Here is a 27,842-nt window from a genome sequence, read left to right as displayed (position 1 = left end):
TAATATTAAGGATGAACAAAACAAACAGTTACCATTCAGGTCTGTGTGACAGTAGGGTCGGCTGTCACACATGCAAATAAAGGAAACTCATTGAATGACTGGTTGTGTCCAAACTTTTGGTGGGTACTGGATGTGTATATATATTTAGATAGGTAGATATAGAGATAGACATAGATAAATAGACCATCACGAACCACATTCATACCAGTAAGTGGCGATAATGTTACAAACCGTTTGTTGCCAACCGCTAGTAAAACCAACCAGAAGAAGAAGAAACCCGAATACGCTAAGCTAGACAGCTGTTGCATTGACCCATATCTGATAATATTTCAGCAACCATGTCTTCAGTTCAGCATCTCAGAGAGTTTATCAGAGAGCGACTAACTGCTGCTGCTCAAGAAATCTTCACAGAGGTTGAAAAAACCATCATTTGCTACGAGGAAGAGCTCGATGCTCAGCGCAGAATGATGGGGATCGACTGGAAACCACAAATTAAACTACACAGAGCCGGTTCGGAGCTGCAGAGACAAAGTTCTGGTAGGTCTGGATAAAGGTGCTGATGTTTTCACAACAGACAGAGATCCGTCAGCGGCGATAGTTGATTCAGCTCCAGTTGCTGCTAAACAGGGCTGAACAGGAAGTGATTTAGCTGCTAGCTCTGATGCTACAGAGGCTAGCACAAACGTGTTTATAAGTCATTCGTTAATATCTCCAGTTATTAGTTCTGGAAATTTGGAATACAACGTGTAAACTCTTCATTTATAATCTCATTCGTAATTTTGTAAATCAGAGTAGTGGAGAGTGTTATGAAGGAGACGCAACATGAGCTGTTTTTTGGTCTTAAAGGCATAGAAGGCCTGTCACGAACGAAGCTGAAGTTAGTTTCGATTTCTAGCTTCCAATAGCTAAAGGGCGATTCCACTTAATTTTTCATTACCTTCCGCATCATTAATTGACTGTAGTTCAAAATCTACTATACCTAGACACTTCAAACCTGGACTAGATTATTCTGCTCTAATAGCAGAATATATAAAACCATGTTTGGGATTTGTGAAACCTTTTTCTGATTTGTGAAAAATCAAGAAAGTTAGATTTTCAAAACAAATTTGGCATCTGGATCACATAAGAAATGATACTGAAAACTACAATCCTGGAGTGGATTATTTGAATTTACCTGGCTTTAGATTTTGAGCAGAATGAAACAAAAAATGAAAACAGGCTATTCACTATTGTTATGAAATGTCCTTGCTTAAAAAATAACAAATGTCAAACTTCAAACTTGGAAAAGTTTTATTTCACGGCTTTTCCTTAATTGTTGTTCTTTGCACGCCTCTCTATTTCTGCTCTAATCTGCATCAGAAGTGCTTCTCTTTCGCTGCAACAAAGAAACGTTGTTATGAATCACTCAAACTATTTTGCTATATTCATACGTGATATTTTTATACTCTTATTCCCTTTAATTCTCTTACCTCTCCTCCATTTGGCTATGCTCCCCTTTTTGCACTGCCTCTCCCCTGTTTAGTCCCTTTTTTTCCCAATGCCTTTATCGATACCTGCATTAAATCAACATATTTAATTAGTAAAACAGCAGTTTTAGTAATGAAAGAGGTGCCAGAAAATGAGGAAAATCGAACTTTATTGAGTTTTCACAAATCAGAAAAAGTTTTCACTAATCCCAAACATGGTTTTAAATATTCAGCTTGAAGAGCAGAATAATCTAGTCCAGGTTTGTTTCAAGTGTGTATGAGTTGTAGATTTTTAATTAGAGCAGTTTTAGTAATGACAGAGGTGCCAAAAAATGTGGAAAATCTAACTTTATTGAGTTTTCACAAATCAGAACAAGTTTTCACAAATCCCAAGCATGGTTTTAAATATTCTGCTATTGGAGCAGAATAATCTAGTCCAGGTTTGAAGTGTCTATGAGTTGTAGTTTTTTTATTAGGACAGTTTTAGTAATGACAGAGGTGCCAAAATATGTTGAAAATCGACCTTTATTGAAGTTTCACAAATCAGATTTCTGATTCTGATTTTCTTACCTCTCCAAATGGAGGAGAGGTAAGAGAATTAAAGGGAATAAGAGTATAAAAACATCACATATGAATATAGTAAAATAGTTTAAGTGATTCATGACAACGTTTCTTTGTTGCAGCGAAAGAGAAGCACTTCTGATGCAGATTAAAGCAGAAATGGAGAGGCGTGCAAAGAACAACAATTAAGCAAAAGCCGTGAAATAAAACTTTTCCAAGTTTGAAGTTTGACATTTGTTATTTTTTAAGCAAGGACATTTCATAACAATAGTGAAAAACCTGTTTTCATTTTTTGTTTCATTCTGCTCAAAATCTTTAATAAAGCCAGGTAAATTCAAATAATAGGATTGTAGTTTTCAGTATAATTTCTAATGTGATCCAGATGCCAAAAATGTTTTGAAAATCTTAACTTTCTTGATTTTTCACAAATCAGAAAAAGGTTTCACAAATCCCAAACATGGTTTTAAATATTCTGCTATTGGAGCAGAATAATCTAGTCCAGGTTTAAAGTGTCTGAGTTGTAGATTTTTAATTAGAACAGTTTTAGTAATGAAAGAGGTGCCAAAAAATGATGAAAATCGAATTTTAATAAGTTTTCACAAATCAGAAAAAATTTTCACAAATCCCAAACATGGTTTTAAATATTCTACTATTAGAGCAGAATAATCTAGTCCAGGTTTGAAGTGTCTAGGTGTTGTAGATTTTGAACTACAGTCGATTAATGATGCGGAAGGTAGTGAAAAATTAAGTGGAATCACCCTTTAGCTATTGGAAGCTAGAAATCGAAATCAACTTCAGCTTGAAGTTCTGTCACGATAACAAATTTTGCTGAGCGATTAATGGTCTCAGAAATTATTGAGGTAAACGATACTATTGTTTGAAGACCTTTTACACTGATTTAATGGAAGTTACATAAAAATGCAAGAAATAACCTACCAAAAATAGATGCACATTATTTTCAAAATAACATTTGACACTGGAACTGGTAAACAAAACAACCAAAAGCAAAAATAAAATAAACTTTCAGTCGACGAAGCTGAAGTTTGTTTCCGATTCCAGGTTCTGATTCGGGAAATGGCTAAAGGGCGAATCCACCTAATTTTTTCACTACCTTCCACATCTTTAATCGACTCTAGTTTAAAAACTACAAAACCTAGACTCTTCAAACCTCGACTGTATTATTCTGTTCCAATATCAGAATGTTTTGTGCCCATTGTTGGATACAAAACGGCATGATTGAACCCAATCAAATCCGTTAGGAAGAAACGATAAGTCAATAAATGAAAATGAGGTCGGTACTTTAATTTATCGTACAATTAATTGATTTATTGTTTATCGCGACAGGCCTACACAGAACAAAGGAATGAAACAAATAAGGGCAATATTGTTTCTTACATTAAGTGAGCCATGGAGCTGCAGGTTCACAGCCTTGTTATAGCAGAGCAAAGCTGTGATCCTCTCTCTTCAGCTGAAGCTAAAGTGCTACATCTTCATTTTTAATTCATTGTTAAAAGTAAAAAAAATAATAAAATTTGTATAAAGCACCAGTTAGTTATGGTATTGGTAATAATAATATTAATAATAATTTAGTGTTATCCCTGCAGTTCAGGGACCCAGACCAGTTCTACTGGGAGACTGACAAACTGTCAAAGTAGAAACATGCTTTTCTCCAGATTTACATTTCTCAGATGTGTTTAATGAAATAAAAAAAACACAAGCCATTTCTCTTTAGTTTGAGAAATGGCTTAAAGAAACAAGCCTCTGTGTCTCATCCCATTTATCATCCAGAGAACCGAAAAGCCATGTTTTACTGATTAAAGCCCGACACAGTCTGATCAACTTTAAATGTGAGGTCACAAGTGAGATTAAAAACAAAACGTATTGTCTTAATATAGGTTGAGTTCTATACTTTATAAAAAATTGTATGAATCTGTATTTCTGGATTAAAATCTTTTGAACATTTTTGCCACAGCTCCAAATTAGTGTGGAGGACACTTTACCTGCTTTTCAGTTAAACTCTTCAAGCTAATTTTAGATGAACCACATGATGCCTACAGACCAGAATCTCCATGGAAAACTAGCCTGATCCATGAGATGGTCATCAATTAAATTATATTAATGATGTCATTCTTTGTTCCCACAGACCTCCAACAGCTAAGTGTCTCAAATGAGGAGGAAGCTCCTGCCATTCAACAAGTCTGGAGCCTGGCAAGTAGGTCCAGTCAGGACCAGAAAAAACATCAGTGGACTGAAACGGATCAGATGGAACCAGAACCTACACTGTTTAAACATGAGGAAATGGAATATCCACTAACATATGTAATAAAAGAGGAACTAAATTCTTCAGTGCTTCAACATGAACAGCAGCCACCAGAACATTTACCAACTGGGCAGGATCAGAAGGACCTCTGCAGCAGTCAGGAGGGAGAGCAGCTTGTCCAGAAGCATTTTGTTGCTTTGATTGAGACTTCTACTCTTCAGGAAGATGATATGAGTGAAGAAGAGACAAGAACAGAGCAGCTTTCCCTTCATATCTCTGCAGTGGTTGAGAGCAAAGATCAGGAAGGAAGCAGCTCCTCAGTGTCAGAGAGTCAGTCTGATACTGGCACAAAGAAAATATCTTTCAAATGTGACATTTGTGGGAGATGTTACACACAACACCGTAACTTGAAAACCCATTACAGAACCCACACTGGTGAGGGACTTTTTTCATGTGAAACATGCGGAAAAAGTTTCTCTATAATGAGAAATTTAAATCGTCACAAGAGAACCCATACAGGTGAGAGGCCTTTTTCATGTCAAATATGTGGAAATAGTTTCTCTCAAAGTAGTCATTTAAAGGTCCACAAGAGAATTCATACAGGTGAGAAACCTTTTTCGTGCCAGATATGTGGAAAGAGTTTCTGTCAAATTAGTATTTTAAATCGTCACAAGACAATTCATACAGGTGAGAGACCTTTTTCATGCCGGATATGTGGAAAGAGTTTCTCTCGAATTGGTGATTTAAAGGAACACATAATTGGAATACATACACGTGAGAGGCCTTTCTCATGCCAGTTATGCGGAAAGCTTTTCTCTCGAATTAGGTATTTAAATCGTCACAAGACAATTCATACAGGTGAGAAGCCTTTTTCATGCCAGTCTTGTGAGAAAAGCTTCAATCGAAGGGATAATTGGATCATTCACATGAAAACCCATAAAGGTCAGGGGCCACTTTGAAGCCAAACCTGTGAAACCATCCATCCATCCATCCATCCATTTTCTTCCGCTCATCCGTGGTCGGGTCACGGGGGCAGGAGCTTAAGAAGGGAGGCCCAGACTTCCCTCTCCCTAGCCACTTGTTCCAGTTTCTCTGGGGGAACTCCAAGGCATACCCAGGCCAGCCAAGAATCATAGTCCCTCCAGCGTGTCCTGGGTCTTCCCCGAGGCCTCCTCCCGATGGGACATGCCCAGAACATCTCACCAGGGAGGTGTCCAGGAGGCATCCTAACCAGAAGCCAACTGGCTCTTCTCGACATGAAGGAGCAGCGGCTCTACTCTGAGTCCCTCTCTCTAAGGGAGAGCCCAGCCACCCGACGGAGAAAACCTGTTTTGGTCACTTGTACGCGGACCTCGTTCTTTCGGTCATGACCCAAAGCTCAAAGTAGGAACGTAGATCGACCGGTAAATCGAGAGCTTTGCTTTTTGGCTCAGCTCTCTTTACCACGACGGACCGGTACAGCGCCTGTTTCACTGCAGACGTTGCACCAGTCCGCCTGTCGATCTCCTGAAATATGGAGAAAATGGCATTCTTTCATGCTGGTAAACTGAATTTCCACAGGAAACGATTACATAAATGTGAGAATTGGTCATTAACTTACAGATTCACTGTAATAAATATTAAACTCTGTCTTGAATAATTTTACTTTGCAAAACATTAGACCCTCACCTATTTTTGGTTGTTCATTTATGGATTTTTTTTCGGCAAATTTTGTGAAATTTGATAAAGAATATTTAGAATATTCAAAACCAGTTCAACTGGTTTGGAAGCGGATATATTGAAGCTACTTGACATACTACTGGCTGACTTGTCCAAAGTAGCCAATCAGGACGCTTTCAGCATCCTCAGATTTCCATGATGGGCATCTCCAAGACAAATGTTTGTCATGAGTAACATACCAACTTTTCATGCTTTGTTGAAGAATTTCATGTATAAATTTATGTGCCACTTGGATGTATCAAACACCTTAATGAAAGCTTTGACAAATACAACATATAGTGATATTATATAAAGATATTTTAACTATTGGAATAATCGTTTATCTGCTTTGTGATGTTTTTTTGTTTCTTATACTTAATGATCTGTGTATTTTATTTTTTAAAATATCACAGAATACAAAATATGGGGTTGATAGTAATATTTGTGTGGATTCCAGCACATATTGGAGTAGAAGGAAATGACAGGGCAGATAAAATGGTAATTTAAAATCCTACTAGTTTTACAGAGGAGAGAGTTTGAAAGTATTAAGGAAAAGATTAATTTATTAGAAATTTTGAGGAAGAATTTGGGTGGTATACATATACAAATAGTAATTTAATTTTTAAAGACAAGTAACTTATTTCATAAAATTTGATTATAAAATTTGATTAGTAAGTGTTTGTACACATCATAAATGTGTATGATAAACAGATGGATAGTGCACAAAATTAAATGCAAGTTTAATTTAGTGTGCGCGCGTGTATGTGTGGTTCACAAACCACACTCCATACCAGTAGGTGGCGGTAATGGCACTAAAGGTTTTTGCCAACCGCCAGTAAAACCAAGAAGAAGTATTTCCCTCTTCTCCCTCCTCTTCGTCGCCTGCATAGACATAATATAAGAATAGACGCCTCATGGACCGCTCTCGCCTACATTCTCCGACGAGATTGAGGGCGGCCATCTTGAAGCGATGACGTATCAGCGCATTTAATCGATCATAACACGCGTTTTTTTTTCTGGAAACCATGGGTGAAAGTAAGGGGGGTACGGCAGGGTACTGCGTACCCCTAAACGATTTAGCGGGTGTACGCAGTACCTGCAAGAGAGGGGAGCGGCTGTCAGCTGTAAAAAATCTATGGGTTCACTGTGCAGCTTCACCCACTAATCAGCCGTGACTGATTAGTTTTTCAAGAACAGTCTAAAACATGACTTAATCAGTTAATAAATAACTTTTTTCCCATTTCATATTGTTTCTAAACTGTTCATGCTTTGCTAGAGCAGCGGTGCAACACACCAATAGCGGAAGGCTTTGAGTCGATCTCGGCATTAAGTTGTACTGAACGCCGCCAGGACGCTCAGACCAGCACGTTCTCATCTGGCTCGCTTAAAATGTTCGTAACTTTATGAAAGAACAACAAAAGCAAAAAATCAACAAAACATGTTCAAATTAATGACCCAACGAACAATCTCAGTAATTATTGTTTCAACAAGGTGTTGCGCAATTCTGTGCGTTTCGGTTCCATTACCAAAATAAGTAGCAGAGCAGGAGTTTAAATCACCGCTGTGTTCATGAGAGGTTTGTTAAAGATCGCAAAATAAATATCAAGCTTTCAAACCTAATATCGTAACGGACTGAATGTTATATTTTTAACGTAATCTCGGGTCGGCTTGTGGAGCGCAGGCGGTTGCCATGGCAACGGGTGTGCTTAAATGACAGAGAAAGGGTGCGAGTGGTTTAGAGTTGATCACCTGTTCAGGTTGTTTTACCTTTGCTGTAGCGCATCACAGCCGCTGTAATTTCTGAACGTTCAATAAACGAAAAACTTGAACTAATTACCTCGTTCTTTACAAACATCAAACATGGTATACATTTTTCATTAAGTTTTTAACAAACAAATGGCTTCTACCGCGATAATTATGTGAAATTAAATCAATTGTTTAATTTAAAAAAATTGTTTGGTGCTGTCGGGCTCAGAGTCTGAGAGGATTTTTCTGTATCAAACAATTTTGTTTTTTGCCTCTTATTTAATGGAAATATGTTGATGTTGATGAGACTTTCTCCAAAATAATAACCTTTTTCAATCTTTATAGCTCCACTATTGAAAATGAGGCTCTAACATTCACAAATGACAGTGAAATAAAATCCAGTCCAGCATCGGGTTTGAGGTGATTCCTCTGGAATCTGTTGGAGGAAAAACATCCCAACTTCAGAAGATGAGCTTTAACCTAACAGAGCTCTGTGGTTCCTCCTATCAGTATGAGAGTCAGGGTGAGGAGGCGCCATGTTAGGAAGAGAAGTGGAAGCTGCAGGATCTTCAGAACAAACAGGTCATGATGCTAGGCTACTGATTATCCCTCTATCTGGACACAGGATCAATATAACCAGTTTAAAAGCTAAAATGAATGGTTATATGTCGGACATGGAAAACTGGGATGCATCCATGCCATGATGTTCAGAATTTAGGTCTCATAGCATCTCAAGGTGTCAACATTACAGAAAGTTAGCTGAGGGAAACACAGCTTTATGTTGTAGCAATTCAAGAGCTACCCAGCTTTTATTGCTTCTCAAAAAGATGTATCAGCACATAAACTCCAAACCACACAAATAAGCATAAGCAATGAATATATATATATTTATATATATATATATAAATATCAAGCCTATATATATGTGTGTGTGTGTGTATATATATATATATATATATATATATATATATATATATATATATATATATATATATATATATATATATATATATATATATATATATATACACGTATGTTTTTAAGCCGACGAGTTCTAGCTTCAGACTGATTCAGCAGCTGAGATTGAATCCAAAATCCGATGTGAGATTCATCCGTGCTGCAGTGAATCCGTCCCTCTTTTAAGATATTTCCCACTTCTTCCTCACATCGTGTCTTTAGGAAACCTTCAAAACAAAAACGGGAGATTTGGTATGTATCTTACTTTTGACAGAGTTAAAGAATTACATATAAATAATAGTCTTTACCACCATTGTAAACTTTGCTGAAGAATGTTATTACACATAATATAAGTTTTATATGTTACATTGTTTCATTTCTAATGTAGGCTCTTGTGTCAGATAATCTAAGTCAATGTTAGAGAATAATTATTTTTTTAGATTTACGGAATCTCCGTTAGCCTTCATAGCGGGGCTAAACCCCGTATTACACCAAGCACTATAGCTAATATTAGCTGATATCTCACCGGTGGACATAAATACAGTAAACACAGAGGCATCTTCTGCTGTTTTGGTTGAGCAAAGTAGGAGGGACGACCGCTCCAAGATGGCCGCCGTATTTCCTGCGCCGGAGCAGCCAATGAGGGGTCTACTCTTATATTATATCTATGGCCTATGTACAAAAAGAGAAGAAACCCGCATGGGCTAAGCTAGGTAGCTGCTGCATTGTCCCATCTGAGCTAATATGTCAGCAACCATGTCTTCAGTTCAGCATCTCAGAGAGTTTATCAGAGAGCGACTAACTGCTGCTGCTCAAGAAATCTTCACAGAGGTTGAAAAAACCATCATTTGCTACGAGGAAGAGCTCGATGCTCAGCGCAGAATGATGGGGATCGACTGGAAACCACAAATTAAACTACACAGAGCCGGTTCGGAGCTGCAGAGACAAAGTTCTGGTAGGTCTGGATAAATGTGCTGATGTTTTCACAACATACAGATCCGTCAGCGGCCATAGTTGCTGCAGCTCCAGCTGTTGCCAAACAGGGCTGAACAGGAACTGATGTAGCTGCTGGCTCTGATGCTACAGAGGCTAGCACAAACGTGTTTATGAGTCATTCGTTAATATCTCCAGTTATTAGTTCTGGAAATTTGGAATACAACGTGTAAATTCTTAATTTATAATCTCGTACGTGATTTTGTAAATCAGAGTAGTGGAGAGTATTATGAAGGAGACGCAGGATGAGCTGTGTTATATTTTCATAAAGGAATGAAACAAATGGCAATATTGTTTCTTACATTAAGTGAGCCATGGAGCCACTTGCAGGTCTGGAGCTGCAGGTTCACAGCCTTGTTATAGCAGAGCAAAGCTGTGATCCTATCTCTCTTCAGCTGAAGCTAAAGTGCTACATCTTCATTTTTAATTCATTGTTAAAGGTAAAAAATTAATAAAATTGGTATAAAGTTAGTTGTGGTATTAGTAATAATAATAATAATAATATTAATAATAATTTAATTTTATCCCTGCAGTTCAGGGGCCCAGACCAGTTCGACAGGGAGACTGACAAACTGTCAAAGTAGAAACATGCTTTTCTCCAGATTTACATTTCTCGGATGTGTTTAATGAAATAAAACACAACACAAGCCATTTCTCTTTAGTTTGAGAAATGGCTTAAAGAAACAAGCCTCTGTGTCTCATCCCATTTATCATCCAGAGAACCGAAAAGCCATGTTTTACTGATTAAAGCCCGACATAGTCTGATCAACTTTAAATGTGAGGTCACAAGTGAGATTAAAAACAAAACGTATTGTCTTAATGTAGGTTGAGTTCTATACTTTATAAAAAATTGTATGAATCTGTATTTCTGGATTAAAATCTTTTGAACATTTTTGCCACAGCTCCAAATTAGTGTGGAGGACACTTTACCTGTTTTTCAGTTAAACTCTTCAAGCTAATTTTAGATGAATCACATGATGCCTACAGACAAGAATCTCCATGGAAAACTAGGCTGATCCATGAGATGGTCATCAATTAAATTATATTAATGATGTCATTCTTTGTTCCCACAGACCTTCAACAGCCAAGTGTCTCAAATAAGGAGGAAGCTTATGTCATACAACAAGTCTGGAGCCTGGCAAGTAGGTCCAGTCAGGACCAGAAAAAACATCAGTGGACTGAAGCGGAACAGATGAAACCAGAACCAAAACTGATTAAAAAAGAAGAGGAGGAACCAGAACCTACACTGTTTAAACATGAGGAAATGGAATATCCACTAACATATGTAAGAAAAGAAGAGCTTGATTCTTTGGTGCTTCAACATGAACAGCAGCCACCAGAACATTTACCAACTGGACAGGACCAGAAGGACCTCTGCAGCAGTCAGGAGGGAGAGCAGCTTGTCCAGAAGCAGTTTGTTGCTTTTATTGAGACTTCTACTCTTCAGGAAGATGATATGAGTGAAGAAGAGACAAGAACAGAGCAGCTTTCCCTTCATAATTCTACAGTGGTTGAGAGCAAATATCAGGAAGGAAGCAGCTGCTCTGTGTCAGAGAGTCAGTCTGATACTGGCACAAAGAAAATATCTTTCAAATGTGACATTTGTGGGAGACGTTACACACAACACTGTAACTTGAAAAACCATTACAGAACCCACACTGGTGAGGGACTTTTTTCATGTGAAACATGCGGAAAAAGTTTTTCTGTAATTAGGAATTTAAATCGTCACAAGAGAATTCATACAGGTGAGAGACCTTTTTCATGCCAGATATGTGGAAAGAGTTTTTCTCAAAGTAGTACTTTAAATGTCCACAAGAGAATTCATACAGGTGAGAGACCTTTTTTGTGCCAGATATGTGGAAAGAGTTTCTGTCAAATTAGTATTTTAAATCGTCACAAGGCAATTCATACAGGTGAGAGACCTTTTTCATGCCAGATATGTGGAAAGAGTTTCTCTAGAATTTTTGATTTAAAGGAGCACAAGAGAATTCATACACGTGAGAGGCCTTTTTCTTGCCAGTTATGCGGAAAGCTTTTCTCTCGAATTAGGTATTTAAATCGTCACAAGACCATTCACACAGGTGAGAAGCCTTTTTCATGCCAGTCTTGTGAGAAACGCTTCTATCGAAGGGATAATTTGATCATTCACATGAAAACCCATAAAGGTCAGGGGCCGCTTTGAAGTCAAACCTCCATCCATCCATCCCTGCCTCCCTCTCCAGCCTTTCCACTGGTTTGGAAGTCGATATATTGAAGCTACTTGACATGCTACTGGCTGACCTTTGCAAAGTAGCCAATCAGGACGCTTTCAGCATCCTCAGATTTCCATGATGGGCATCCGCAAGACAAATATTTGTCATGAGTAACATACAAACTTTTCATGCTTTGTTTAAGAATTTCATGTATAAATTTATGTGTCACTTGGATGTATCAAACACCTTAATGAAAGCTCTGACAGACATATAGTGATATTAGATATAGATATTTCAACTATTGGAATAATTGTTTATCTGCTTTGTGATGTTTTTTTACTTAATTTGTGTATTTTATTTTTTTAAATATCATGGACAACTTTTTGTCTTGTAATAAAGATTTATGAATAATACCAAGTTGTATTTCAGCTAAAACACACCTGGTTAAATTAGACAAATAATTCAATATCAGGCATTAAGATTATGTACCGACCATTCAAAATCACATCAACGCCATCATTATAAAGAGAAAGGGGAGAAATGTCGTTAGATTGAAGAAGCCAAAACTAAAAATAAATTATTGGTTAAATTTACAAGGCAATAACTTTGATCATCCAACTTGGAAATTTTTAAAACCATGTTGGGAAAAAGAAAAGAACGAAATGAGTTTTGGATGGATAATCAAAAAGAAAATGATTTCAAATAAATAGTTTAGAAAGTAGTCAAACATCAATATCAATTATACAACCGCCATGGATTCTACCAGAAGCAATAATAGACATGTCAATAATGGAAAAGAGATTAGATAAATGTTACACCATAGATAATTATTCAGTACAATTGCATTTAAACAATTAAACAACAAATATATTAAAATCTGCACAAATGCACCAAAAATAACTGAAAATAGGAATGGCTTTTGTAGAACCAGAATTCTGTATAAAAATAGAAAAAACTAATTACAGACGGATTATCAGTAAACACAGGAGAAATGCTGGCAATATTATTAGCTTCACAATGGGTAGAAGATATAAAAACATTAAAAACAATATGTTCAGATTGAAGCTCTGCATTATTAAGTTTAAAATGTAACCAATCAGTAGGACGGACAATTTTTTAGAAATATTTCATACATTATTCAGAATACAAAATATAGGTTTAATAGTTACATTTGTGTGGATTCCAGCACATATTGGAGTAGAAGGAAATGAGAGGGCAGATAAAATGGCAATTTAAAATCCTACTAGCTTTACAGTTAAAACAGGTAAATATGAGGGAAATTGTATAGTTAAACAAAAACCGATGAACGAATGGCAAAAAGGTGGGATGAAGAAAAAACACAGTAGGAGAAAGTAGAAATGGAAAGGAGGAAACTATGACAAAGTTGAAATTTGGACGCTTTTTAATATTCGAAAGCACAATACTGGCATCTTCTGCTGTTTTGGTTGAGCAAAGTAGGAGGGACGACCGCTCCAAGATGGCCGCCGTATTTTCTGCGCCGGAGCAGGCAATGCGGGGTCTACTCTGATATTATGTCTGGCTTGTCTAAACTCCGATTCAGTAGGGGTCGGTATTGCGCCATTTTCCTTGTTTGCCAAACGCCAAAAATACATTAAAAAAAGAAGAAACCCGCTTGGGCTAAGCTAGAAAACTGCTGCATTGTCCCATCGATCTCTGATAATATTTCAGCAACCATGTCTTCAGTTCAGCATCTCAGAGAGTTTATCAGAGAGCGACTAACTGCTGCTGCTCAAGAAATCTTCACAGAGGTTGAAAAAACCATCATTAGCTACGAGGAAGAGCTCGATGCTCAGCGCAGAATGATGGGGATCGACTGGAAACCAGAAATTAAGCTACACAGAGTCGGTTCGGAGCTGCAGAGACAAAGTTCTGGTAGGTCTGGATAAAGGTGCTGATGTTTTCACAGCAGACAGAGATCCGTCAGCGGCGATAGTTGATTCAGCTCCAGTTGCTGCTGAACAGGAACTGATGTAGCTGGTAGCTCTGATGCTACAGAGGCTAACACAAACGTGTTTATGAGTCATTCGTTAATATCTCCAGGTGTTAGTACTGGAAATTTGAAATACAACGTGTAAATTCTTCATTTATAATCTCATCCATCCATCCATTTTCTTTACACCCTTGTCCCTAATGGGGTCGGGAGGGTTGCTGATGCCCATCTCCAGCTAACGTTCCGGGCGAGAGGCGGGGTCACCTTGGACAGGTCGCCAGTCTGTCACAAGGCAACACAGAGACACACAGGACAAACAACCATGCATACACACTCTCACACCTAGGGACAATTTGAAGAGGCCAATTAACCTGTCAGTCATGTTTTTGGACTGTGGGAGGAAACCGGAGTGCAACCCCATAATCTCATACGTGATTTTGCAAATCAGAGTAGTGGAGAGTATTATGAAGGAGACGAGGAGACGCAGGATGAGCTGTGTTCTTTATTCATACAGACATGGAAAGGATTGAAACAAATAAGGGCAATATTGTTTCTTATATTAAATGAGCCACAGAGCCACTTGCAGGTATGGAGCTGCAGGTTGTACAGCCCTGATGTAGCAGAGCAAAGCTGTGATCCTCTCTCTCTCCAGCTGAAGCTCAAATGCTACATCTTCATTTTCATTTATTGTTGAAGGTAAAAAAATAAAATTGGTTTAAAGCACCAGTTAGTTATGGTAAATAATAATAATTTGGTGTTATCCCTTCAGTTCAGGGGCCCAGACCAGTTCTACAGGGACACTGGAAAACTGTCAAAGCAGAAAAATGCAAATGGTTTTCTGTAAATCTACATTTCTCAAATGTGTTTAATAAAATATCTCTCTGTCGCTGCAGATTTGTTCTGTGGGACATGTTCAAGTTAAATGGATCAGGTATCTCCAACTTTGTTGATAGGAAATTATTGTGTTATTTTCCCCGAACATCCAGTTTTCATGAATGCAGTGTCTGATTATTGCTATGGAGACCTGATGACTCCAGGATGTTCCTCTTGGCTGCAGCTCTGTTACAGAGAGACCTGGAGATGTGTTTTGGCCTGCTGCACCATCCTCCTCAGTGTGTGGTGTTGAGAAAAACTCATCCAGCATCATCTCTCGCACATTCACTTATTTAACTAAATGTACAGTCTGAGCAATAATGAATTGGTTTAAATTTTAGACCGGACTTTTCAATCTTCTCTTGCATCCACGTTGTTTTGAACATCAAGATACCTGCCTAATTTAAGGAAATGCCCTCTTCTTTGTCTTTATTGAATAGTGGCTTAGAGAAACAAGTCTCTGTGTCTGATCACATTCATAATCCAGAGAACCAGAATGTCATGTTCTACTGATTAAAGTTTCTACAGTCTGGTCAACTTTAAAAAGTGAAGTTACAAGTGAGATTAAAAACACATTGTCATAATGTACAATGATTTTAGGACTTTCACTGTTGAATGCCATAAAATTAAGAATTAATTTGTGAATTAAAAAAAACTGTGAAACTGTACTGTGGGACTGAAGTCTTCTGAACTGTACAACTGTAACTTAGTGTGGAGGACACTACAACTGTTTTTCAGTTAAACTCTACAAGCTAATTTTAGATTAATCGTATGATGCCTACAGACTAGAATCTGCAGGGAAAAAGCAGGCTGATCCATGAGATGGTCATCAATTAAATTATATTAATGATGTCATTCTTTGTTCCCACAGACCTCCTACAGCCAAGTGTCTCAAATGAGGAGGTCTGGAGCCTGGTAAGTAGGTCCAGTCAGGACCAGAAAGAAGCAGAACCTCAGTGGACTGAAGAGGAACAGATGGAACCAGAACCAAAATGGATTAAAAAAGAAGAGGAGGAACCAGAACCAGAACCTTCCTTTAAATTTGAGGAAATAGAATATCCACTAATATACATAAGAAAAGAGGAGCTAGATTTTTCAGAGCTTCAACATGAACAGCTGTCACCAGAACATTTACCAACTGGACAGGACCGGTTGTTTGTTGCTTTGATAGAGACTTCTACTCTTCAGGAAGATGATATGAGTGAAGAAGAGACAAGAACAGAGCAGCTTTCCCTGCATGTCTCTCCAGCGTTTGAGAGCAAAGATCAGGAAGGAAGCAGCTGCTCTGTGTCGGAGAGTCAGTCTGATACTGTCACAAAGCAAAGATCTTTCAAATGTGACATTTGTGGGAAATGTTATACACAAAAGAAGAAGTTGAAAATCCATTACAGAACCCACACTGTTGAGAGACGTTTTTCATGTGAAACATGTGGAAAACGTTTCTCTGGAATTACTAATTTAAAAGTGCACAAGAGAATTCATACAGGTGAGAAACCTTTTTCATGTCAGTCATGCGGAAAGAGTTTCTCTCAAATTAGTAGTTTAAATCTCCACAAGAGAATTCATACCGGTGAGAGGCCTTTTTCATGCCAGATATGTGGAAAGAATTTCCGTGCAATTAGTCACTTAAATGTCCACAAGAGAATTCACACTGGTGAGAGGCCTTTTTCATGTGAAACATGTGGAAAAAGTTTCTCTGAAATTAGTAATTTAAAAGCCCACAAGAGAATTCACACAGGTGAGAGACCTTTTTCATGCGAATATTGCCGAAAAAGTTTCTCGCGAATGGGTCACTTAAGTCGTCACAAGAGAACTCATACAAATGAGAAGCCTTTTTCATGCCAGTTTTGTGAAAAAAGCTTCTATCGAAAGGATAAGTTGAGTAATCACATGAAAACCCATTGAAGTCAGGGGCCGCTTTGAAGCCAAACCTGTAAAACAAAATTGTTCTTTGTAATTGGTTACTTAATTATTCTCATTAGAACCCACATTCAGGAGCTGGGTTTTCCTCGTGAAATATGGAGGAGAAAAGTGTTCTTTTATGTTGATAAACTGAATTTCCACATGAAATAAATACACAAACGTGCGAATTAGTCATTTAACTCACAGATTTACTGTTAGAAATATTAAACCCTTTCTTGGGTTGTTTTCACTTTTCAAAATGCATTAGACCTTCACATATTTTTGGTTGCCCATTTATGGATTCTTTTTATTGTGGTGCATATCTATGAAACTTGTTAAAGTATATTTAGAATATTCAAATCCATTTCATCTGGTTTGTAAGTGTAAATATTGAGGCACCATGTTACTTAACATGCCACTGACTGACTTTTGCAAAGTAGCCAGTCAGAACGCCTTCAGCATCCTGAATCTAGAATCCTCCTCAAAATTTGACTTTCAGATGGAAATCTGTTTGTCATGAGTAACATACCAACTTTTCATGCTTTGCTGAAGAATTTCATGTATGAATTTATTTGCTGCTTGGATGTATCAAAGAACATAAAACAAACTCTGAAACTACTACATATATTAAATATATTTCTAAGTTTTTAGCAGTTGGAATAATTGTTTATCTGCTTTGTGATATGTCATTTCTTACTTGAAATGTGTATTTCATTTTTTCCTAAATGGTATGGACTATCTTTTGTTTCAAAATAAAAACTTGTGAATTAATACGAAGTTGTTTTTCCCCATTTATTGCCGGCTATCAAACAACTTAAAAAAAAATCTCTAACCACTACTACAGCCCAAGGCATAAGCAAACTAAGCAGCCACTTAGGGCTCCAAGACCACTAAGGGTCAGTCTCTACTCAGTATAGCTTTTTTTTTTTGTTTTTTAGTAATAATTTCTATGTCATAACATCAAAAACACAAAATTTCACTTTGAAGTGATTTGTTTTTACAATAATATACATTTGTAGAAATCATTATTTTATGGGTTAAAAAAAACTATTGCTCTTTGGGGCCCCCTGGTGGCCACGGTAGGTACCGCATGCGTCCCCGGTAACATGAGCTGCTGTGCAAAGTGCAGAGCATCCAAACGTCCAAAGCTCCGGTCAGAAGTTAAGTTAGCAAAACAATGTCTCAAAAAAGAACTTAAACCTTCAGGGAGGCAGAAAAGAAAAAGGAAGAATAGGGAAAAAAATCCAAGATAAAGGTTTGTTTTAATGTGCCTTGGTACTGTAATGTAAAAGATTTATAAAGCTGCTAATAGACAATTTGCCTGATAACGACAGTCCACTTCAACAGTCAAACATTTATGCTGGGTCTTTGTGTGAAACTGAGTTTAAATTAGGTGATAGTCATGATTGGCTCTGCATATTTCTGAGGTATTTTTGGCTTCAAACTGCCGTGTTTGATAATGTTTGGTGTGACCGGTGGATTTCTGCGTTGTGTGTGTTGTGTGGTGATCAGACAAACCACAAGACATCAAGTCTGGGATTGGAGGCGGTCTCCGTTTATTTAATCTGTCAATCGGGAGATATTAGCATTAGCACCTAGCATGTGCTCCAGTTCTCCAACCCGATCTATACAAAATAATAGTTAGCATGCATCAAATGATATAAAGGTGTAATAGCAACTCAAATGAAAATATCCAAACACTTATCATTAATACAGAAGGAAAAATAAACATTTGAACAATATAAATGAAAGGATTACAATAGATTATAAAACTTGCCTCTCCCCAGTGGAACGAATAACAAAAGGGGAGAGGAAATTAATAACTTAATATTTATAATAGTCCTGGAGGACCCTGAACAAAAGAAGAAGAAAATAAGGCGGAGTTGGAGGACCAAACCTCTTATAGTAGACACAGAGGAACACAGCAACAGTCAAGTAGAAGCAGACAAATACATAAAATAACATATTTTGTGGAAATATAAAACTATTAATATAGACCCAGTTACATTGGCAACAATAATTAAGACTTTTCAATGTTTGACCTTGTCTAGCAAAATGTTCTTATGTCAGGCTACACAGCTGCAACATCAATGAGCTTCTCTATGTTGTAGTTGGGGATATATTGTTAGCTGCTGACCATAATCATTTTGTGGTTAAAACAAACATTATTTTACATCAATTTCTAAATTATGTGAAACTTCTGTTAAAATCATTTGAAGGTTCAGAATAAGTACAGTAATGGTACCAGTTCACATTCTCAGGGGAGAAAGACTCACCTGGTATAAATAAAAATTTTAGCTATTGGAGTTACGCTTAAGATAAATTTATTTAATCAAAGAATGTCATGAATATGTGCGTATGGCTGCACCGATTACTGTTTTCTGGCCAATCCCTGATTACCGACCTTTAAAATGCCTGACCTGCTGATTTTGATTTTGGCCGATACCAATTTCTTTTTTGTCTGAAATGTCGCTAAATATAGCAAGAAAGTCACTGAGTTGCAACGGTGGGGTGAATATTGTTAACTCTAAACGTGTAGACCTGACCTGGTGGGCCAGTCTGTCAGTCAAACCTCTCACTGCAGAGCAGAAGAGGACAGAAACTGATTTATAAACCTTTGCTGACAAAGATAAGATTAAGGGATAAGATGGGCTTCACATGTAAATATCGGCCAATCATGATCCCCGAAAACTAAGTAAATCGGCGCCTAGAAATCAACTGGTCGATAAATCAGTTGGCCAATAAATATTCCATTATACATGTATATAATGTAAATAGCACTATCAGAGATAGAGAAGCAATAAGTTTATAGAAGGTGTGTGAATGAACTAATGATCGGACTGCTGATTGCAGTCAGTCCACATTGTTGGCAGAACTAGAGGGCCTCAAAACCAAATTTTGCTTAGCAATATTACCCTAACAGTACCCTAAGCAATAATAGATATGCTTCTAGATTTTTTAACAATTGGAATAATTGTTTATGTGCTTTGTGATGTAATTTCTTTACTTTAAATGTGCATTTCATTTTTTCTAAATGGTATGGACTACCTTTTGTCTCCAAATAAAGACTTATGAATTAATACGAAGTTGTTTTCCCCCCGTTTTTCGGTTGTCCACACTCCAGTTCAGTAGGGGGCAGTATTGCACCAATTTCCTTGTTTACCAACTGCCAAAAAACATCGAAGAAGAAGCCTGCATACGCTAAGCTAGATAGCTGCTGCATTGACCCATATCTGATAATATTTCAGCAACCATGTCTTCAGTTCAGCATCTCAGAGAGTTTATCAGAGAGCGACTAACTGCTGCTGCTCAAGAAATCTTCACAGAGGTTGAAAAAACCATCATTTGCTACGAGGAAGAGCTCGATGCTCAGCGCAGAATGATGGGGATCGACTGGAAACCAGAAATTAAGCTACACAGAGTCGGTTCGGAGCTGCAGAGACAAAGTTCTGGTAGGTCTGGATAAAGGTGCTGATGTTTTCACTGCAGACAGAGATCCGTCAGCGGCGATAGTTGCTGCAGCTCCAGTTGCTGCTGAACAGGAACTGATTTAGCTGTTAGCTCTGATGCTACAGAGGCTAGCACAGTGTTTCTCAACCTTTTTTGGGCCAGCGCCCCCCCAACCCTTATCCAGGTCCCTCACCGCCCCCCACCAAAGAATTTGTAGGCTATTTTGCACTATTATTTTATTCTTAGTATTACTATCATTATTGTAGATGTTTTGATTTTTAAGCTCGTTTCTGTATTTATCATCAAAAATAATTTCCCAGATAACAAAAAAGCCATGGGAATAGAAATTATTTTCACAGGCGTCTACGAAAAATGCAATGGACATTCAAGTTAAAATTGGTAGGCCTAACAGCAGCCAGAGTGGAAAAAATATTCTTATTTTGTGCCATTTTCTAGTTGTTAAATATTACACAAAATGACCCCCAGTTTAAACTTTGAACTATTTGCAAACGACTGAGCTCATTACATTAAAACATGGATAGAACTGTAACTACATTAATCATGGCTCTTCTTCTCTTCAGTGTTTCTGTCGGTTTCTGGTGGTTGCAGCTCTGTGCTGCCTTCAGGAAAATGGGACATCAGAGTGTCATCCATAAAACTTCACCCACATGGCATTTATTGTGCAAACCAGAGCTTTCAGTGGAAAAACAAAAGTTCCAGGTCCTTTTAATGCCATACAAATATGAGACAGAAACATGGATTATATCTTTATATAGACCTGCCTATTGATTTATAGATTAATAATTTTACTGGACAGAAATTACAAAGAACAAATCTGATTCTTAATCAAATCCTAATGAGTCAAATTGAAACTGTAATTGAGTGATCAGCCTCATGACATTAACACTGACATGAAAAATAATATTGAAGAAATAAATATGTCAAATCCAGGGTTTCCCCCATGCTTTACTAGCGCCACCGCCAGGCTAAGCATTTCTTATTTTCTTTTTTAGAAAAATTAAATTTTTTTGTTTGTTTTTTTTAGTTTGATTGCAAGTGTCTCGGTTACTCTGAGCGTTTCACTACCGGAGCAGATTTAATTCTAAAAGATATGTTTATAGAAGATATGTTTATAGTTTATGCATTTAAAGCTGGACCAATCAAACCGCTGCCGCCTTGGCGCGTTGCCTCGCGCGCTGCCTTAGCTGGATTAAGTTTACCTCAGCGCGGATCCCACGCTCCTCCTTTCCCTCGAACTGCACACAGGCTGACCGCTATGGATATTTATATCAACACTCTGTGAGAAATTGTGATTAGTTATGAGGAGTTATTGATTAAGGTAAGAGTTTAAACCCACTGCGTTAGCTCTGGTTGCGCAGCTTTATGTGAACCGCAGGAATAACTTGAAGTCGCGCTTTCAGAGGTGCATTGAGGAGCGGTGAGAATGATGTATATTTGTGAACAAAACATTATGCGGCGTTTACATCTCAACACTCTGCCCAGCGTTTGGCCCCGTCTTTCCTGTAAAGTTTAGCAGTGGCGGAGCTAGACTTTTAAAGTTGGGGAGGCTAAGGGGGGGCCAGGACTACCTCTGGGGGGGCAAAATTTTAAATGTGTGTGCGCACATATTATATTATATATTTATATTTAAAAAATAACCAAACTGAATATTTGGTTATTTTTTAAACCCCTCTGTCATTTGACATGTTATAATTAACACCTTTGACTGGCGCACATGGAGACATGATAGACTTTACGCAAAGAGGTTCATCGCAGAGGAAACTAAAATCAATCAGATAAAAGATCTTTCTGAATATCATCTCATGGACACTGAACTAAATGCGTCTTTCTGACCGGGAGCTGACAGCGTGTTGAAGAGTTATGGACACCTTGGTTAGGAAGCTCTGTTTGGACAGGTAATTTGACAGGTAACAATAGTCCGGGTCAGACCAGAATTATTTGCCTGATGGTGGTTCGGGCTTCTAATGAGTTTACATTTAATGAGTTTGGAGCACACAGAGAAAACCTAAAGAGAATGTGATCTACTTATTGTAGTTTAAGTAGAGGAATAACAGCTGACTGTTGACAGAGGAAAGAAATTAAAGTGCAGATCCGTTAGGCAGAAACAAGCGCAGAGCGCTGGGCAATAAATGCGCATAAATGCTCCACCGTTATGCTCCAATTAATCACACATGAGATGACAAACGCCAAATATACAATATATAGTTACACTGCTTATGTTAATGGTGTTTTAAAAACAAAACCAGTAAAAACTTAACTGAGTTAATATGTCAGATTCCCTCCTCACCTCGTCTTGATAAGAACAGAGAGCAGTCCGCTGGTTTCTGTCCAGAATGTGATGAAGCGCTGATGACACTTGGTGCGCAGACAGTTTCAACTTTACGCACAGAGAACATCGTGGAGCTCATTATTAATCATACTAAGAACAATATCAGTCAGAGAATCATCTCTGATCTGGTTGCTTTAAGGGACCAGAGGCTTTGGAGCGTCCAGCAGCTGATCTGCTTCTGCTGGTTTTTCTCCCGCTGAGGGAAGTGATGCGGGATCAGGAAACGATCAGAGTTCTGTCGTCTTCTAATCACGTCATTTTGTGAAATGTTACCTGATTTCAAAAACGTTCTCACAGAGAAGTAATAAATGTTTCGTTTGATGACTACAAATTGGAAATTATTTTTTTCTTTGACGGACAACAAAAAAACTCCAACCCAACCTCTGCTCCAAACTACGAATATTGTCGGCCCCTCTTCGGTTTTTTCTCCTTTTTGTGGAGGATCAATAAATAACTTATTGGTGTTTTACCATCGCCACCAGGTATGAAGCGCTTTAGCCTTTGAGTTGCACCACAGCGCAGCATAACTGAAACACCCAGAAGAACAATTTCAGCTTGTTTTTATAAGTATAAAGGAGGCTGGTATCGCGCCTGATAAAAATCTATTTATGTCGTCACATGGACTTATATAAAGTTTTATATAAGTCCATATACAGACCACGTCAGTCTGTGGTGTTGAGAAAAACTCATCCAGCATCATATCTCGCACATTCACTTATATTATTGTTTTTCTTCTTTAGATATTAGGTTGACTTAGAATGATTCCAAATAATGTACCTGTTACATGTCAATCAACAGGGGGGTCATTGGCGGGGCCAATCAGATGACAGGGGGGGCACTGGCCCCCCCTCTGGCTCCGCCACTGAAGTTTAGGTCTGTGTTCGCGGTTGGTTGGTGCGTTAGTGGTTAACGACCCAGTGCTAATCTCTCATCGTGCAGGTTTAACCCGGTGAGGAGCTTTCGCGCTCTCCTCGCAGTCACGCATCACGCAGATTTTATATTATTATATTATTACTTGTATTTTGTTTCCGGTTCCACAATGCATCAAACCGTATCAAATGCTTTGTCCACTTAGCCAGACAGCGTTAATGTGCGCGGCCACTGCACATCTGAAAAACTCGACCAACCAAAATAATTTCTGTGTCCCCTTGTTAAAAACTCAGCAGACACGAAATGAAAGAGCTACTAAAGCCACATTAGCAGCGTTGAATTAAATCTCCCATTTGTTGCTCATCTCTGCGCAGTGCAGCAGGTTTAACTCATCATGCAGGGCCGGTCCCAGGCTGCATGAGACCTGGGGCAGAATATGACTTAGGGGCCCCTTTTGTTGCTAAAAAACATCAGCACATCTAACAGCTTCTGTGTTAGATTTAGTGAAATCTAGGACAGGGGGAGTAGTTTAGCTGGCAAACCTAAAAAGCAATAAATTCTAATTGCAGTTTATTAATACAAAAACACGGTGGACCACCGGTGGACCACCTCGGCGCCCTAACCACCGGGCTTAGCAAGTTTTCTGGGGGAAACCCTGAAATCTAATTAAAAACATAAATAAGTGATCAGTTCTTTACTGTTATGGTCTGTAAGATATATTTATTCTCAGTACTAGATCTGGTCTCAACAAACCCATGGCACTTCAACAATATTATTTTACCTTTTATCTGGAAATGGTGTCTGTTTATTCTTGCCATACAGTCCTCTGTATTAATTATTGCTCAAGAGGTCTTGCCATATCAGTTTATTCCTCTGTATTTACTTTAGTTTCTTTGTTTATTCTTGCATTTTGTTCTTCATTCATTTTCATTTAGTTTCCTTTGATTTGTATTATCCTCTCTTGGTTTATTGCTATGTCCACTTTAGTTTCTTTCCTGTTGCTAGATTTATTTTATCATTTATTGACCATCAGTAATCTTCACTCATCACCTGCTGCGCTGCCTAATTGTCATGTGTTTCAAATCATGTGTTGATTTTTCACTGTTTAGCGTCGGATTCTCTGTTTTTATGCCATAATTCACATCTAGTTCGTGGCTCCGTTTTATGTTCTGCTTCTCCTGTTTCAAGAGTTTTGCTCAATGTGCGTGTTTTTTTTTTTTGTTTTACCTCCTAAGGTGCAGGGCGGTCGGAAAACATCGATGGGGGAAAGGCAGACTGACATAAACATTTTAAAACAACAGCAACAATTTTTGTATTCTGATTATTGACATTTAAAAGTGCTGTGGTACCGTTCTATCACACCCCTTTCATACCGGACCACTTAGAGCTCCGATGTTAACGCTATAAAATGAACGCCCTCTATTGTGGTATCACCCATCAGATACCGTGGGGAAACGGTATCTGATGGGTGAAATATGACGGTATCTGATGGGTAATATTGAGCATTATAATGCATTTCCCTGTTTTTAATTCATATAGCTCTATCTATCTATCTATCTATCTATCTATCTATCTATCTATCTATCTATCTATCTATCTATCTATCTATCTATCTATCTATCTATCTATCTATCTATCTATCTATCTATCTATCTATCTATCTATCTATCTATCTATCTATCTATCTATCTATCTATCTATCTATCTATCTATCTAATTAGTATTATTATTAATTTCACGCAAAAACGTGAAGAAAGTGTGACACCTTTGCCGAAGCATGTTATTTGAGCTTTCACGGTGTCCGTAGTTCCTCAGATAAGCACGCAGAACAAGCGTGTGCTTGCTACACGAGTGCTTTTTCAGTGCTCATAACGAGCACGCGCGTATTTTGCCACGTGGGCGGGGCAGAGTGGCAAGAAGACGCAGGGGGAACCGCATCTGATGGGGAAACGCGGATTGACGCAACACCGTCATGGTTGTTCGATGATAGGAAATTATTTGTTGTGTTATTTCTCCCATACATCCAGTTTTCATGAATGCAGTGTCTGATTATTGCTATGGAGACCTGATGACTCCAGGATGTTCCTCTTGGCTGCAGTTCTCTTACAGAGAGACCTGGAGATGTGTTTTGGCCTGCTGCACCATCCTCGTCAGTCTGTGGTGTTGAGAAAAACTCATCCAGCATCATCTCTCGCACATTCACTTATTTAACTAAATAAGTCTGAGCAATAATGAATTGGTTTAAATTTTAGACCGGACATTTCAATCTTCTCTTGCATCCACGTTGTTTTGAACATCAAGATACCTGCCTAATTTAAGGAAATGCCCTCTTCTTTGTCTTTATTGAATAGTGGCTTAGAGAAACAAGTCTCTGTGTCTGATCACATTCATAATCCAGAGAACCACAATGTCATGTTCTACTGATTAAAGTTTCTACAGTCTGGTCAACTTTAAAAAGTGAAGTTACAAGTGAGATTAAAAACACATTGTCATAATGTACAATGATTTTAGGACTTTCACTGTTGAATGCCATAAAATTAAGAATTAATTTGTGAATTAAAAAAAAAAACTGTGAAACTGTACTGTGGGACTAAAGTCTTTTGAACTGTACAACTGTAACTTAGTGTGGAGGACACTACACCTGTTTTTCAGTTAAACTCTACAAGCTAATTTTAGATTAATCGATTAATTAATCGTATGATGCCTACAGACTAGAATCTGCAGGGAAAAGCAGGCTGATCCATGAGATGGTCATCAATTAAATTATAGTAATTATGTCATTCTTTGTTCCCACAGACCTTCAACAGCCAAGTGTCTCAAATAAGGAGGAAGCGTCTGTCATACAACAAGTCTGGAGCCTGGCAAGTAGGTCCAGTCAGGACCAGAAAGAAGCAGAACCTCAGTGGACTGAAGAGGAACAGATGGAACCAGAACCTAAATGGTTTAAAAAAGAAGAGGAGGAACCAGAACATACACTGTTTAAATATGAGGAAATGGAATATCCACTAACATATATAATAAAAGAGGAGCTTGATTCTTTGGTGCTTCAACATGAACAGCAGCCACCAGAAGATTTACCAACTGGACAGGATCAGAAGGACCTCTGCAGCAGTCAGGAGGGAGAGCAGCTTGTCCAGAAGCAGTTTGTTGCTTTGATTGAGACTTCTACTCTTCAGGAAGATGATATGAATGAAGAAGAGACAAGAACAGAGCAGCTTTCCCTTCATATATCTCCAGTGATTGAGAGCAAAGATCAGAAAGGAAGCAGCTGCTCTGTGTCAGAGAGTCAGTCTGATAATGACACAAAGCAAATACCTTTCAAATGTGACATTTGTGGGAGATGTTTTACACAAAAGATGAAGTTGAAAAACCATTATCAAAACCACACTGTGGAGAGACCTTTTTCATGTGAAACATGCGGAAAGAGTTTCTTTCAAATTGGCTCTTTAAATATCCACAAGAGAGTTCATACAGGTGAGAAACCTTTTTCATGTGAAACATGCGGAAAGAGTTTCTCTCAAATTGGCTCTTTAAATCTCCACAAGAGAATTCATACAGGTGAGAGGCCTTTTTCATGCCAGATATGTGGAAAGAAGTTCCGTGTAATTGGTAACTTTAATGTCCACAAGAGAATTCATACAGGCGAGAGGCCTTTTTCATGTGAAACATGTGGAAAAAGTTTCTCGCGAATGAGTCACTTAAGTCGTCACAAGAAAACTCATACAACTGAGAAGCGTTTTTCATGCCAGTTTTGTGAAAAAAGCTTCTATCGAAAGCATAAGTTGAGTAATCACATGAAAACTCATTGAAGTCAGGGGCCGCTTTGAAGCCAAACCTGTAAAACAAAATTGTTCTTTGTAATTGGTTACTTAATTATTCTCATTAGAACCCACATTCAGGAGCTGGGTTTTTCACAAGAAATATGGAGGAGAAAAGTGTTCTTTTATGTTGTGATCTGAATTTCCACATGAAATAAATACACAAACGTGCGAATTAGTCATTTAACTCACAGATTTACTGTAAGAAATATTAAACCCTTTCTTGGGTTGTTTTCACTTTTGTTTTCAGCCACTGACTGACTTTTGCAAAGTAGCCAGTCAGAACGCCTTCAGCATCCTGAATCTAGAATCCTCCTCAAAAATTTGACTTTCAGATGGAAATCTGTTTGTCATGAGTAACATACCAACTTTTCATGCTTTACTGAAAAATTTTGTGTGTCAATTTATGTGACACTTGGAGGTATCAAAGAAGTAAAAAAAAACTCTGAAACTATTACTTAGATATATTTCTAGCTTTTTAGCAGTTGGAATAATTGTTTATCTGCTTTGTGATATGTCATTTTTTACTTGAAGTGTGTATTTCATTTTTTCCCCTAAATGGTATGGACTATCTTTTGTTTCAAAATAAAAACTTGTGAATTAATACGAAGTTGTTTTTCTCCATTTATTGCTGGCTATCAAACAACTTAAAAAAAAATCTCTAACCACTACGTCTACAGCCCAAGGCATAAGCAAACTAAGCAGCCGCTTAGGGCTCCAAGACCACTAAGGGTCAGTCTCCACTCAGTATAGCT

At 37.9% G+C, this 27,842-nt stretch overlaps 4 protein-coding genes across 5 annotated transcripts; all 4 read left to right on the top strand.

Moving 5' to 3' along the window:
- Nucleotides 1-257: 257 nt before the first annotated feature.
- On the top strand, nucleotides 258-7,814 carry LOC108167077 (uncharacterized). 2 transcript variants are annotated; one of them, XR_014084229.1, is made up of 3 exons: nucleotides 258-537; nucleotides 4,171-5,305; nucleotides 5,340-7,814. XR_014084229.1 is itself a non-coding variant. In XM_081598201.1 (2 exons), the coding sequence occupies exons 1-2, from the start codon at nucleotides 339-341 to the stop codon at nucleotides 5,244-5,246; spliced, it is 1,275 nt and encodes a 424-aa protein (XP_081454327.1). In that variant the 5' UTR covers nucleotides 259-338; the 3' UTR covers nucleotides 5,247-7,814. The 2 variants fall into 2 exon arrangements, 1 of the variants encoding a protein (XP_081454327.1); XM_081598201.1 differs by having other exon boundaries at nucleotides 259-537; nucleotides 4,171-7,814.
- A 1,582-nt stretch (nucleotides 7,815-9,396) lies between these two features.
- Nucleotides 9,397-12,286, top strand: LOC145547951 (uncharacterized). Its single transcript, XM_081598199.1, has 2 exons — nucleotides 9,397-9,643; nucleotides 10,755-12,286. The coding sequence occupies exons 1-2, from the start codon at nucleotides 9,433-9,435 to the stop codon at nucleotides 11,861-11,863; spliced, it is 1,320 nt and encodes a 439-aa protein (XP_081454325.1). The 5' UTR covers nucleotides 9,397-9,432; the 3' UTR covers nucleotides 11,864-12,286.
- A 1,160-nt stretch (nucleotides 12,287-13,446) lies between these two features.
- Nucleotides 13,447-17,370, top strand: LOC103479981 (uncharacterized). Its single transcript, XM_081598202.1, has 2 exons — nucleotides 13,447-13,766; nucleotides 15,569-17,370. Exons 1-2 carry the CDS (start codon nucleotides 13,568-13,570, stop codon nucleotides 16,600-16,602), a joined length of 1,233 nt encoding a protein of 410 aa, XP_081454328.1. The 5' UTR covers nucleotides 13,447-13,567; the 3' UTR covers nucleotides 16,603-17,370.
- Nucleotides 17,371-19,775: 2,405 nt separating this feature from the next.
- LOC103479985 (uncharacterized) lies at nucleotides 19,776-27,693 on the top strand. The gene is made up of 2 exons (XM_008434708.3): nucleotides 19,776-20,051; nucleotides 26,066-27,693. Exons 1-2 carry the CDS (start codon nucleotides 19,853-19,855, stop codon nucleotides 27,076-27,078), a joined length of 1,212 nt encoding a protein of 403 aa, XP_008432930.2. The 5' UTR covers nucleotides 19,776-19,852; the 3' UTR covers nucleotides 27,079-27,693.
- The last annotated feature ends 149 nt before the right edge of the window (nucleotides 27,694-27,842 follow it).

The sequence above is a fragment of the Poecilia reticulata genome, chromosome 17 (genome assembly GCF_904066995.2).
Source record: "Poecilia reticulata chromosome 17, P_reticulata-male-v2, whole genome shotgun sequence".
Lineage (NCBI taxonomy): Eukaryota > Metazoa > Chordata > Actinopteri > Cyprinodontiformes > Poeciliidae > Poecilia > Poecilia reticulata.
Note: the sequence above shows the minus strand (reverse complement) of the source record. Positions and strands in the feature narration are given on the sequence as shown.